General features: G+C 42.3%; 1 protein-coding gene across 4 annotated transcripts in view; it reads right to left on the bottom strand.

The window, feature by feature from the left end:
- The window catches only part of SCUBE1 (signal peptide, CUB domain and EGF like domain containing 1), a 206,305-nt gene that overhangs the window by 37,655 nt on the left and 155,552 nt on the right, over window positions 1–13,098 (bottom strand). For all 4 annotated transcript variants that reach the window (XM_057427313.1, XM_057427331.1, XM_057427322.1 and 1 more), the window contains one exon: window positions 12,915–13,037. In XM_057427313.1, the coding sequence (XP_057283296.1) occupies window positions 12,915–13,037 (123 nt within the window). The remainder of the gene's footprint in view (window positions 1–12,914; window positions 13,038–13,098) is intronic.

Raw genomic sequence — 13,098 nt, 5'->3', positions numbered from 1 at the left:
GCAATTGGCTTTGGCTCCTATTACGTTTATCCTCTTACCATTGTTTTGCTAGGACAATCTAAAATGCAATTAAAGTCAATACTTTCCCAACACTTTTGAAGAAAACAAAGTACTTTCATCAAAACATTGCCAAGATTGTATGAGCAAACATGCATCCTTTTCCAAAGTCAATCATTTTTCAAGGCAAAGGTAAGTTGAGTTACCTACTGCTATTATAGCAATAAACTCTGCTACTTCTTGAAGTGCTTTGCTTAGGAGAAGCATGTATCAAGAGAAGTGCCTTAAAAGAAACTTCAGGTAGTTTTGTTTGTTCTCCTACAAACATAAACATGTTTGGTAGTCTGCACTCTGCTCGAGCCACTATTTACACAGCAAGGCTGTAAGAGCAGCTTAACAGCCTGATGAGACAACATAATAAAGGTTTTTACCCTCTCTGTGTCAAGCAGAGAATAGTCTCTCTATCCTTCAACACACTTGATTTTTAGACATATTTCTGAAAAGCAGAAAATATTCTCTTTGCTAAGGTATTTGTCTCCACCAGCCATTAGTGGCAGCTGCTAGTGAGACTTCTTGAAGGAACAAGGGACTAACCTGGATGAAAACAGGGGAAGTTTAGGTTGGATGTAAGAAGGAAATTCTTTCCTGTTAGGGTGGTGAGGCACTGGAATGGGTTGCCCAGGGAGGTTGTGAATGCTCCATCCCTGGCAGTGTTCAAGACCAGGTTGGACAAGGCCTTGGGTGATACGATTTAGCATAAGGTGTCCCTGTCCACGGCAGGGGGGTTGGAACTTGATGATCTTAAGGTCCTTTCCAACCCTAACGATTCTATGATTCTATGATTAAAACGTGCCTAATGTTACTTGATGGTGCTGAAAGAGTACGTACAACACAGTTTCAGTTTTCAACTGAAAACTCAAAACGCAACACTTCACCTCCCATGGACCTGACCATGTATTCCCAGCTTCCTTCAATCTCTTGCTGAAGTCAGTGGCTGCTGAACAGATAGAATGACTGTTCTCTGGCTCTACTTCAAAGGCCTGCTTTAAACATTCTGCCTAGAAAGGCTGTCCTTCGTGGAGCTGACGAGCAGAAGGTGTCCCTCCAAAAACACCAACAGAAATGTTTTGCAAATATGCATCAAAAAACCTCAAGAAGATGTTCTTCCACTCCACTACCTTTTCATATTTGAGCTTAGATTTTTGTTTTCATGTCCCAAGGCCTCATCTCCAAGTTATCAAAACAAGCAGTAGCAGTTCATAACATAGCTACTGAAAGAAAAATCACACCACTTTGCTTCAACAGGAGACTTGAAAGCTTGCTTTGAATTTGTTCTTATTAGAACAAAATAAACAAAACAGTGCACTTTAAAAGGCCCAGAAGGATAGATGCAAGCGCAGGAAAATGAAACTCTTCTGAACATTTGGAATAGCGTTGTCATTTTATTGCAATTCTGTATAGCCCAGCGTAAAGGATGCCTGACCTTAATCAACCTGATTAAATAACTGGGCACAGTAATATGGCACCTCTATGTGCACCACTGCAATAGTGGAAAATACATACACATATAGCATTTCTCTGATTCTCTTTAAAAACAATTCCTATTGAATTACAGCTTTCAGCACTATTTATCAACAGATTATTGTTTGTGGAAGAATGCTACCTTCCTGCTCAAACTATTCCAAAGCTGACTCATATCCTGGTAATTCATTAATACATAACATGATTCTGGTCCAGTAAAATCATTTTTGCACTATACACATCGTAAATCCTGCAGCATCAACTGAAAAATATATCTCAAATTCTCTTTCTAAACACTAATGGAACATTTTGCTTGGCTTCCCACACACATCATCAAGGGGAGGGGGCCAGACAAAGCTGTAAAAAGCAATCTGATAGCAGTATACTTTATAGAGTTTAACAAACGAATATAAGAGCTACCATACTGAATGAGACCTGAGGTCAAACCAATCTACCGTCTTACAACAGTAGCCCATCTCAAAAGCTGCATGGGAAAACAGAAGTGGAATAATCTCTCCCATCTGCCCTCCTCACATTAGGTCTCATCCCATTAGAAATTGATTTAAAGCCTAGATTGTGAGGTTTAATATTCTTTTCAGGGAGCAGCAACCAAAGAAAATTCGCCTTTAACTTATGATAACACTGTGCTGCAGAAAGGAGAACTGGAGGTGGGGGTATGCATTTGTTTTCATGTTTCAGCAGACTTAATTGCTATAACCAACATGGGAGATACTATCACTTGGCAAACAAACTTGTACTGGCTAGAGCTGTTTTTACTTCATGCCTGGGGCATTTATTCTTTCTGGGTACGATCTTGCAACCCTTTTTTTCTCACAAGGGCAGCCTGTACCACTATTCACAATCTCAGTGACACCAAGAGTAAGCACCATGTGGAACAGAAAAGATTTGAGAAGTATTCATTTTATTGACAGTGTAACATGTTGCTTCCCAGCAGAGTATTTTTTAATCTGATGCTAGAAGCAATATGGTGCTTGTCATAAGCAAGATATTTTTGTAAGGCTCAGTGACAAAGAATGCCTAAGAGAAAATCTACATAGGGAACGAACATCATCAGTGACAGGGAAATCATCCTGAATTTTCTTCTTATGATCTAGTCTGATTTCCACATTCAGCTCCCAGTATCTCCTTCTCCAGTGCACCACCAAGTCTCACTGGTTCTTGAGCTGCACTGGGAGCTGAACCAGCAAGTGCCTACACAATTAAACATACTGGACCAGACTCAGCTGGACTGGCTGAAAATCAGCTTATATCAAGTCAATGCATTTTATACCCTTACATCAGCACACCTATCTGATATGGATGAGTGTTTGAGTTCAACAAGGCAAAATCACTCTCCTTCATGTGTATCACACAAATGAGTGTCGATAGAGGAATGGCTTGAGTCCCTTCAACATGTTCTCATTAATCACTCTGCACTGACACTAACTCACTCCATTCAAGTGGTATATGAGAACAAATACCAGCAGGTTGCCTTAGTGTGACAGCACTGTAACTGCTGCATATAGTAGCCTTCTCTCTGATATAAATGAAGCCCTGGGGATTTTCTCTGACTGCTGAAGACCTTGAATGCACATGCAAACTCAGGCAGAAGTCAGTGAGAGGACTCATAGGCCTGCTTGCACCTCACTCCAGACAGCAAACATGGTCTCTGGGATCCTTGATGCTACCTCCCTTGCAAGGACACAGGTAGCAGCACCTTAATGGTTTGCTAATGCTCTCCCTCCTGACAGTTCAGTCCTGACCATGAGGGTAGCAACGTCAGTGAGAGGTCTGTGGGGGTTCAGGTAAAAATGTATTATACATTAAGAAAAAAAAACACACAAAGCAGTAAAATTTCTGCTGCTGTCCTCATTATAACATCTTACCTGGCTGTGAAGCTGCATGTTATTGCTGCTCTAGAAGGAAGGGGAAGGCTAAATCATGTTACTTTTATTGAACATTTGGTTCTTCTATGTATTTAGTCGGAGGAGAAAAGAAAGAGAGGGGCAGACCAGTAACAAAACTTTCTAATGTTTTCCAGTGGAAAGTTGGCCAAACTGTAATGTCGATGCATTGAATCTGAGGGGCCTGGGCCTCACCCATTGTCTTTTAAACTGACTTACATGAAGCATTCGTTCTAGCACTGATACGGATTAGCTGAAGGGTTTAATCAATCTCTTTACTGCTGTATGGTGCAGCTGTACCCATTTAACATTTTTCACAGCTCACTGCCTCTAGGACTGCACTAGGCTCTACTCAGCTATAACTCAGAGCAAGAAGAGTTAGAGGAGTAACAGTAAGGTAAAAAGATAGCTTGGCTTGGCTTGGAGAATCATGACATAAAATTCCTCTGTCCTGCTAGCCCAAGAAATTTCCTCAGCATTTTAAAACTGTGACACAGGACATGGGATTCTCCCTGTCCTCTGTTTTCAGAGTCTGTAATGAGAGACAGAGGGACAGATGCTCCAGACCTGACCTCTATCCATGCATTTAGTTAAGTAATCCAAGATGGGTGACTGTGTCCTACCTGAATCAGTGCAAGGGGTGTATCTTCATCATGAGACCTTCAGCAGGTAATATGACTGGGACACAGCCAGCTGCTTTAGACAGTTACATGATCAAATGTGGGTGGCCGGTCACTGTCACGTAACCCAAGGGTGCAAATCCTCTTTGTCCCCCTTTTTATTTTTTAATTTGATCACTCTGTGTCAAAGATATCTGGGGATTCATTGCTGCTGGTGTAGATGCACTAATTTATTTGGGATTAAACTGGTGCTGTACAGCCATATTTATCATCAATGGTTCCATACAGAAGAGTATAGTGAGATCTTTGTAGCTAATCTTTGTGGGCTTCTTTAGGCCAAAAATAATTCCCACAAACACTTTCTATCTGTCCTTCCCTGTATGATTAATCCCTCATTTCATACCCATTTTCAAAATGGAGATACCATGCTGGGAGATTCAAATCCTGCCCTTGGAAGGCTAATAGTGCGTATTTTGTACAAATAAGTGAAAAGGTGGATGTTATGAGAGGGGATTACATATCCAGTCACTATGGCAATGTTTCAAGACCAAGTCTGTAGGATCCTTAGATCATAGACAGTTACTGTATTTTTCAAGGTGCTATTTTTCTTTCTCTCATTCTGGAATGAATGAAGGCTTCTCTTGACAATTATGCATTGGGAGGCCTATGTAAAGCATCCCTTTAGCAACAGATCCATCATAGGGTCAGCTAGGTCTAATCACATCAAATTCTCTGGAATGAAGACCTATTTGGCAGTAAAGAAAGGTCAGTCTCTCACTTAACAGTATCACTTTAGGATTGCATGCATTATAGTTCTGTGGTGCAGCGTGTTAACACAGAAGGCCTGAGGCTGGTTTCAAATTATATTTCAGGTCACAAGTGAAAACAAGCTGTGGATGGAAAGAGTTGTGAGGTATATCCTGTAAGACATTAGAAAGTTATCACAAAACCTGCTACACTCATCAAGTTTGCTCAGAGACAATCTGAGAAACAAAAAACCAGCTGAACAAGATTTGAGGTGTTTTGCAGGTCAGCATTGCAATATGCCGGCAGAGTTAGTAAGAAAACTGCCTCAATATCTGCTCATAGTATCCTTGGCTCTAGCTATCATTTCCAATTGCTCTACACCATGAGAATTGAGGTTTTGATGAACACTTTGTCTGGAAGTGAAGCTGAGGAGAGAGGAAGCAAGGCTACAGTGGGGAAAATAAGAAACACATTTGTTTTAAAAGACAGAAAGAAAAGTCCTCATACACAAATATGACAGTGGATATGCTCATGCCTTTCTCTTGAATGAGAGGAAAAAAACACCTCAAATCTGCTATATGTCGATTTCCATTGGATAGCTTTGTAGAGTTAAAAAACCCCAAACCTCTAGCAAAATGTGCTCACAGAAAATCACTAGAGGGAAAATTCAATATATCATGAACCTATGGGGGCAAATTCTGTTTGGGATCTCCTGTTGTATAAACATGCATCACTGAATTTCCTTTGGACAGACATTGGTATTACCAACAGCAAAGTATAAGCCCCTGTGTTCCAGTGCTTAGTTATAAAAGAGTCAATCACATTTGTTTAAAATCTAGTAAGAAGCTAGTAAAGAATAATCAACAGTGCAACAGGTAATTAACCAAAGCAAGTAAAAAATGCTGTCACGTACTGTGTATGAACACATGGCCTTAAAGAAGCCCCCAAAATGCCAGACAGCCCATGCAGGTATTCCACATGGCCCAGAGTTACTTTCATCTGGTGGACAACCACCTCCTTTCACAGTGGCTGTATCAATTCATATGGCTGGTGAGAAAGCTACTTTGGGCATACTTCATTATGACTGAACATCATGTCTGTGAGATCTAGCAGTCATCGAGCCCCACTTAAGCCTGCACTGGAGGCTGAATGATGCAAATGCCTTGAACCGCCCCTTGAAAAGGTTTTAACTCCTCAGTGTAGGATGATTTGGCTCTATTTAAGACAGAGGTGGTGAGGGGCAGAGCGTGAGAGTGTAGACTTATCAGGCCAAAGTATTATGCATTGATCACTGGATGCTCCCACTTAAAAGCACTTTTTTTTCCATAATGTAACTCATCTTTCCAATTCTACCATTCCCTGAAGAGATTTACCACAAATTTGTGTGCTGTCTCCCCTTGAATTGCTTCGCAAAAGACAATTCCTATCCCAGGAAGAGAAAATTATTTATGATAAGAGTTTCACGCATTTTTCTGGGTGTTTAATGAAGCCTGAACTTGAGTGGAGCAGAGAGAGTGCTCATTGTTGAATTTTTTTTGAGATCACTGCACAACAAACAGAAACAGAATAAGCAATTAAGTTAACTGGCTTTAAAACTCATATTGGCTGAGGATTAAGGTAATTACGTCTGCGCTTACACACATTCATTGCAGCTTTAAACAGTCTTGCTTGCTGTTTTGTTGCTGATGTGGTTCTAAAACTAATCTGAGTTGTTGTCCTGCGGTTAATTACCTCAAAGGTTACAAACACAAGCTCTCCTTGCTATAAATATAGCTCTGTTATTTGTATTACATCCTCAAAAGAGATGCAGACCTCTTTTGCTAGGTTTATACAAACAGATCCAACCGTTTCTTCCTGTATCAAAGAATTTACAATACCTTAGACTTAAGGGATCTGTTAAAATAATACACAATAGATGGCTTTGGTATTGTCATACAGTGATTTCACTGTCAAAGCAGAAGAAAATCTACTTTTAAGTTTGCGGGAAAAGAGAGACTGGGAAAGAGGTATCAGTCTCCACAGTATCACTGGCAGGGCAATGTGGATTATTCACTTTCTGGGTTACAAATAAGTTTCCTTTTAAAAGGCTGGAATGCAGGGGAGGGGAAAGGAAGGAAAACCCCCACACTCTCCTTGTCTAACAAGGAGCCACAGCGTGAGAACCACTCCCCAGCAAAAGTAATCTGTGATTGACAATGGTTTTCTTTGCAGCCAGGGCTAAAAATGGTTTAGTTGTAAACAGACAAATACAGAACATTTTGATGCCCTTTACGTATGCAAACGTTGCTTACACAAGTACTCTACATGCTGGCGGCTATCCAGTGGCACCAAGCAGGCAGCACCCTTCAGAGTTCCCGAAAACCAATGGATTTTCATATCAGGGTATGAGCACAAACACAGGAGAAGAAAACAAGTATCTTGTAATGAGCAGATTTGCAGAGGGCAGATTCACAAAAACTGGAAGTTTATTCTCCAGACAGTCCAGGCATTCATACGTGTGATCTTAGGCAAGCTGCTATATTTGGCTTCACCCTTCCTGCCTGAAAAACTGAGAGAAATACTTGATTCTTCACAGAGAGGATGAATGTGTGTAAGGCACTCAGTATGAAGACACTGGGAGCTCTGCAAACAACCAGGAACAAAGTCTGAGACTTTGATACAAGTTCCTTTCAATCTTAAAGTCAGCTCTGAGGTCTACAATGAAAGGACATCAAGGAAATGAGGTCAGGTGGGACAACCTCAGAATTTCACAGGGAATATGAAGGAACCTTTTTATTTAAACATGTAAAATTGACTTGTGCTGAAGAAAGTTAAGCAGCAACAGTTTATGTATATTTTCAACAGTTTGAAAAATGTTGCTTAACATGAACTGTATCTCTGTGGCTTTGTTCTTCCTCACTGATTCTTTCTGGTGAATCAGACATACTCACAGACTTATCCAGGGGTTCTGCAGGTGGTAAAAGGGCAAGATTACCAGCCTTTTCCATGGCCAATTTGCCTAAGGTTAGCAGAATCAGTTCCTTGATGTTAACGATGAGCTCATTTGGAGGTAAGCTTCCTATGCACTAAGAAGGCCACCTAAACTAAATAGGACTCGGCCCCAAAACAATGTGGCCTTCTAAGGTCCTAAAAATGAGTATCTGGTAAACACGTTGATTTGTAACCAAAAGAAATCTTCCTTTTAAAAATGAAAACCAGAAAAAAAAAAATGTTGACAGCAAGATCATAAGTCACAGAAACTCTATTATGAATCAAAACAACAGATGTAACACAAACAACAGCATCTTTTATAAATACAAATACGACTTTTCTATTTCATGCATTGGAGAAACTCATATGCCCCAAGTAAATTCCCCTGAATCCCTCAGTAGTGTTCTATGGTCAGTGTTGACACACTGCTACCAAAAAAACCCATGGATGATTTATATTCCAGCAGTCACTAACCCCAAACCACATTTTTTTGTCAGACCTGACATTAATAACTAACTATATTATTTTTGCAGCAGAAGAAGCAAAGTGAAATCACCTGTACTTTGGTTCTTCACAGTGAATCATTAGTGATTTCTTGATCTATATTCACTTTCCTTCTTTCTTTATTAGCAGGCCTACTGACTGCATTATCACCCTAAGCACCAGAGAGGAACTAAATTATCACAGTGCTCTCTCCACAAAGCAGGCATCATACAATGTTAGCTGTAATCAGTCTCTGGGCCCAAACACCTCAGATTTCAAACAGGAAATAACTTTGTCCTTCCCATTTCACACTCTGAAGAACCAGTGTTCCTGGGACCGCAGGAACTTCTCCAGGTCAAAAATTCTCTGGATTTGCACTTATCTGTTACTGCAACAGATAAGCTACAATTGATGAATCAGTCAAAGTACCTTGCAGAAGCAGACAAGAGTGCCTGCCCTTGCTCACTGACAATGGGAAAAGTAGAACAGCCAGATCACGTTTACATTTCCATGTCTGATCACATGAGGGAGAAGAGAAGCTCAGCTACTGCTTCATTCCTTTCACGGTATGCCCTGTTACTGGCAACTCATTCGTTCTGTGTAGCCCAGGCCCATGAAGAAACAAAACTCCATTGAACAGCATTTACAGAGCTGCTTCTATTTCCCATTATCAGGGTATTCATCTGATTATTTATAGGTAGCTTTCAAAGACTAAGACTTTGCATAATGAACACATAAATTTTGCACCAGCTCTAGCCTAACAAGAACGCAGGGCTTGACTTTTCTCTCGCCAGTTTTGCACTGGTGTAATTACACTTACTTCAGTGGTGAAACCTCTGATACCAAAGCGACAGCATGTCACAACATGACATTCATGAACCAGAAAGTATTCCTAACTATCTCTAAATACATAATGAAGGGAATGCTTCTTTTTAACATTTCATCCCTATTTTCAGCAGGTACGTCAAAACCTAACAACTTACTCTTCTGACATGATTCTACAATGTTATTTCTGCCTAGTCATGTGCACTAACTGTGCCATTCTCTGCTCTTCCCATCCTGTTCCAGCTTGAAACTAACCTTGCACTGACTCTTTTGTGTCTAATCCACACTCAGGGTGGAGAAGGCTTCTCAGATGATGGAAGTCAATAGAGAGTTTGTGGGTCAGGGTTAAAGGGAGAACAGCAATGGGAGACATTACTGTGGGGATCTGTTACAGCCCGCTTGATCAGTAGGACTCTGGATGAAGCACTATATAGACAGATAGTAACAGCCTCACGCTTGCAGGCCCTTGGGGGACTTCCCCCCATGGGGCACTTCAATCACCCTGATATCTGTTGGAGAGACAGTACAGCCCAGCACAAGCAATCCAGGAGGTTCCTCGATTGTGTGGAAGACAACTTCCTTCTGCAAATAATAGAGGAGCCGACAAGGAGAGGTGCCATGCTTGACCTCATGATCACCAACAGGGAAGGGCTCGTTGGAAATGTGAGGCTCCAGGGCAGCCTTGGATACAGCGATCATGAGATGCTTGAGTTTGAGATCCTCAGGACAGTGAGAAGAGCGTGCAGCAAGCTCACTGCCCTGGACTTCAGGAGAGCAGACTTTGGCCTCTTCAGGAACCTGCTTAGGAAGGTTCCATGGGATATAGCCCTAGAGGGCAGGGGGCCCCAAGACTCTTGGTTGATATTCAGGGATCACCTGCTACAAGCTCAGAAGTGTTGCAACCCAACTAAAAGGAAGTGCAGCAGGAGGGCCAGGAGACCTCCTTGGATGGATAAGGAGCTGCTGAGGAAAATTCAAATGAAAAAAGAGGCTTATGAAAGGTGGAAGCAAGGACAGGTGGCCTGGGAAGAATACAGGGATGTTGTCTGGGAAGCTAGGGACCAGGTTAGGAAAACTAAGGCCCAGTTAGAATTAAACTTGGCTAGGGATGTGAAAGATAACAGGAAGGGATTCTACAGGTACATTGCAAATAAAAGACAGACTAGGGACAACGTGGGCCCTCTCTGGGAGCTATCAGGAGAACTGGCTACCCTGGATTTGGAGAAGGCTGAGGTTCTTAATAACTTCTTTGCCTCAGTCTTCACTGGCAAATGCTCTGACCACACCACCCAAGTCTTGGAAGGCAGACGCAGGGACTGTGAGAATGAAGACCTTGGGCCCACTGTAGGAGAGGATCTGGTTCAAGACCATCTTAAGAACTTGAATGTGCACAGGACCTGATGAAATCCTTTCACGGATCCTGAAGGAGCTGGCAAATGAAGTTGCTAAGCCACTGGCCATCATATTTGAAAAATCATGGCAGTCAGGTGAAGCTCCTGACTACAGGAAAAAGGGAAATATAACCCCCATTTTCAGGAAGAGGAAAATGGATGACCCGGGGAATTACAGACCAGTCAGTCTCACCTCTGTGCCTGGCAAAATCTTGGAGCAGATTCTCCTGGATGGCATGCTAAGGCACATGAAAAACAACAAGGTGCTTGGTGACAGGCAGCATGGCTTCACTAAGGGGAAATCTGGCCTGACCAATTTGGTGGCCTTCTATGATAGGGCTATGGAACTGATGGAAAGGGGTAGAGCAGGTGTGATCTACCTGGTCCAGGTGTGATCTACCTGGACTTGTGCAAAGCGTTCGACACTGTCCCACATGACATCCTTGTCTCTAAACTGGAGAGACATCAATTTGATAGGTGGATCACTCGGTGGATAAAGAACTGGCTGGATGGCCCGATGCAAAGCGTTGTGGTCAGTGACTCTATGTGCAGCTGGAGATCAGTAACGAGTGGTGTCTCTCAGGGATCGGTGTTGGGACCGGTCTTGTTTAACATCTTCGTCGCTGACAGGGACAGTGGGATTAAGTGTGCCCTCAGCAAGTTTGCCGATGACACCAAGCTGTGTGGTTCTGTTGATACCCTGGAGGGAAGGAATGCCATCCAGAGGGACCTTGACACCCTTGTGAGGTGGGCTGATGCCAGCCTTATGGAGTTTAACTATGCCAAGTGCAAGGTCCTACACCTGGGTCAGAGCAATCCCAGGCACAGCTACAGGTTGGGCAGAGAAGAGATTCAGAGCAGCCCTGCAGAGAAGGACTTGGGTGTGTTGGTCAATGAGAAAATGAACATGAGCCGGCTTCAGTGTGCGCTTGCAGCCCCAAAAGCCAACTGAATCCTGGGCTGTATCAAAAGGAGTGTGACCAGCAGGTCGAAGGAGGTGATCCTGCCCCTCTACTCTGCTCTCGTGAGACCTTACTTGGAGTATTGTGTGCAGTTCTGGTGTCCTCAGCATAAAAAGGACATGGAACTGTTGGAACAAGTCGAGAGGAGGGCCATGAGGATGATCAGGGGACTGGAGCACCTCCTGTATGAAGATAGGCTGAGAAAGCTGGGGCTGTTCAGCCTGGAGAAGAGAAGGCTGAGTGGAGACCTCATAGCAGCCTTCCAGTATCTGAAGGGGGCCTGTAAGGATGCTGGGGAGGGACTCTTCATTAGGGACTGTAGTGACAGGACAAGGGGTAATGGGTTAAAACTTAAACAGGGGAAGTTTAGATTGGATAAAAGGAAGAAGTTCTTTACTGTAAAGGTGGTAAGGCACTGGAATGGGTTGCCCAGGGAGGTTGTGAATGCTCCATCCCTTGTGGTGTTCAAGGCTGGGTTGGACAGAGCCTTGGGTGACATGGTCTAATGTGGGAGGTGTCCCTGCCCATGGCAGGGGAGCTGGAGCTAGATGATCTTAAGGTCCTTTCCAACCCTAACTGTTCTATGATTCTAAGTACCAATGAGATGCAATGGAAAAATTTTTTTACCTTGCTTTCTCTTTTGTTGATGGACAAAGAAGCTCTAAAATACTAATGCTGTTTTGGACTACAAAACCTTTACATGTTTAAACCCCATGCAAATAATTATGTATTGATAAAGAGGCAATTCCTGAACATAATTTTAATTGAATACATCGTCCTTCCCCTTCTCTCTCTGCTGATGCATGCTCATCTCTCTAGCCTTTTCTAGGAGGCTTTTAAAGCGTAAAGTTACAGAGCTCAAATGCGTAAAGTATCATTTCTCCAAAGGCACATGGTCAGAACTTAAGTTTGAAATGGTTATGCACTTAGTCATAGAATATATAACATCACATGACTTAGACAACAAATCATGACACACAGAGCAAACGCTGTAAACCACACATCATTCGAATTCTCACAGAACACTTCACTATCCCTCCATAAACAGATTCTGTCAGGCAAAGGTGGGCTCACAAATTAGACTCTTGAGGTTTTTTTCAGTTTAAATGTTGCAAATGCTCCATTCCAGTAAATTACTCTAAATGACTCTGGTGTAAAATAAGTCTCTGTCCCATTCAGATCATAGCAAATTAGAGGACCTGCACATAAGACTCTTCCTGAGGCTACTCCACTACACCACACAGATTTTGGCGCTTCATCAGGACACTGGCATTCCTACTACTATAAACATTGAAACAAGATATTTCCAAAAATCTTCTAAACCCACCTCAGAAAATGGAAATCTAGTAGGTCTTTTCTAACTTTCCGTCCTATTAAATTACATACATTACGTACAATTAAAACCTGTAGTACAAATGACTTTATTAAAGAAAACCCAAATCCACTGAAAAGAGCATCTTCATCATAGAAGAGGTAAAAGAAATGAAGTATTACCTTGGCAGGTTCGTTCATCTGTGAGCAGTTTATAGCCTTTTTGGCAGCTGCACTCAAAGCTGCCAACTGTGTTTCGGCAGAAATGGTCACAGCCACCATTGTTTACCAGGCACTCATCAATATCTGCAAAGAACGAATGAGCAAAAATTGAGTTCATGACAGCAATTCAGTAGTTCAGGGCAGG

This window comes from Pezoporus wallicus, unplaced genomic scaffold (assembly GCF_028554395.1).
Source record: "Pezoporus wallicus isolate ANWC-B61680 ecotype Strahan unplaced genomic scaffold, APGP_CSIRO_Pwel_v1 scaffold_3294, whole genome shotgun sequence".
Classification (NCBI taxonomy): domain Eukaryota; kingdom Metazoa; phylum Chordata; class Aves; order Psittaciformes; family Psittacidae; genus Pezoporus; species Pezoporus wallicus.
Note: the sequence above shows the minus strand (reverse complement) of the source record. Positions and strands in the feature narration are given on the sequence as shown.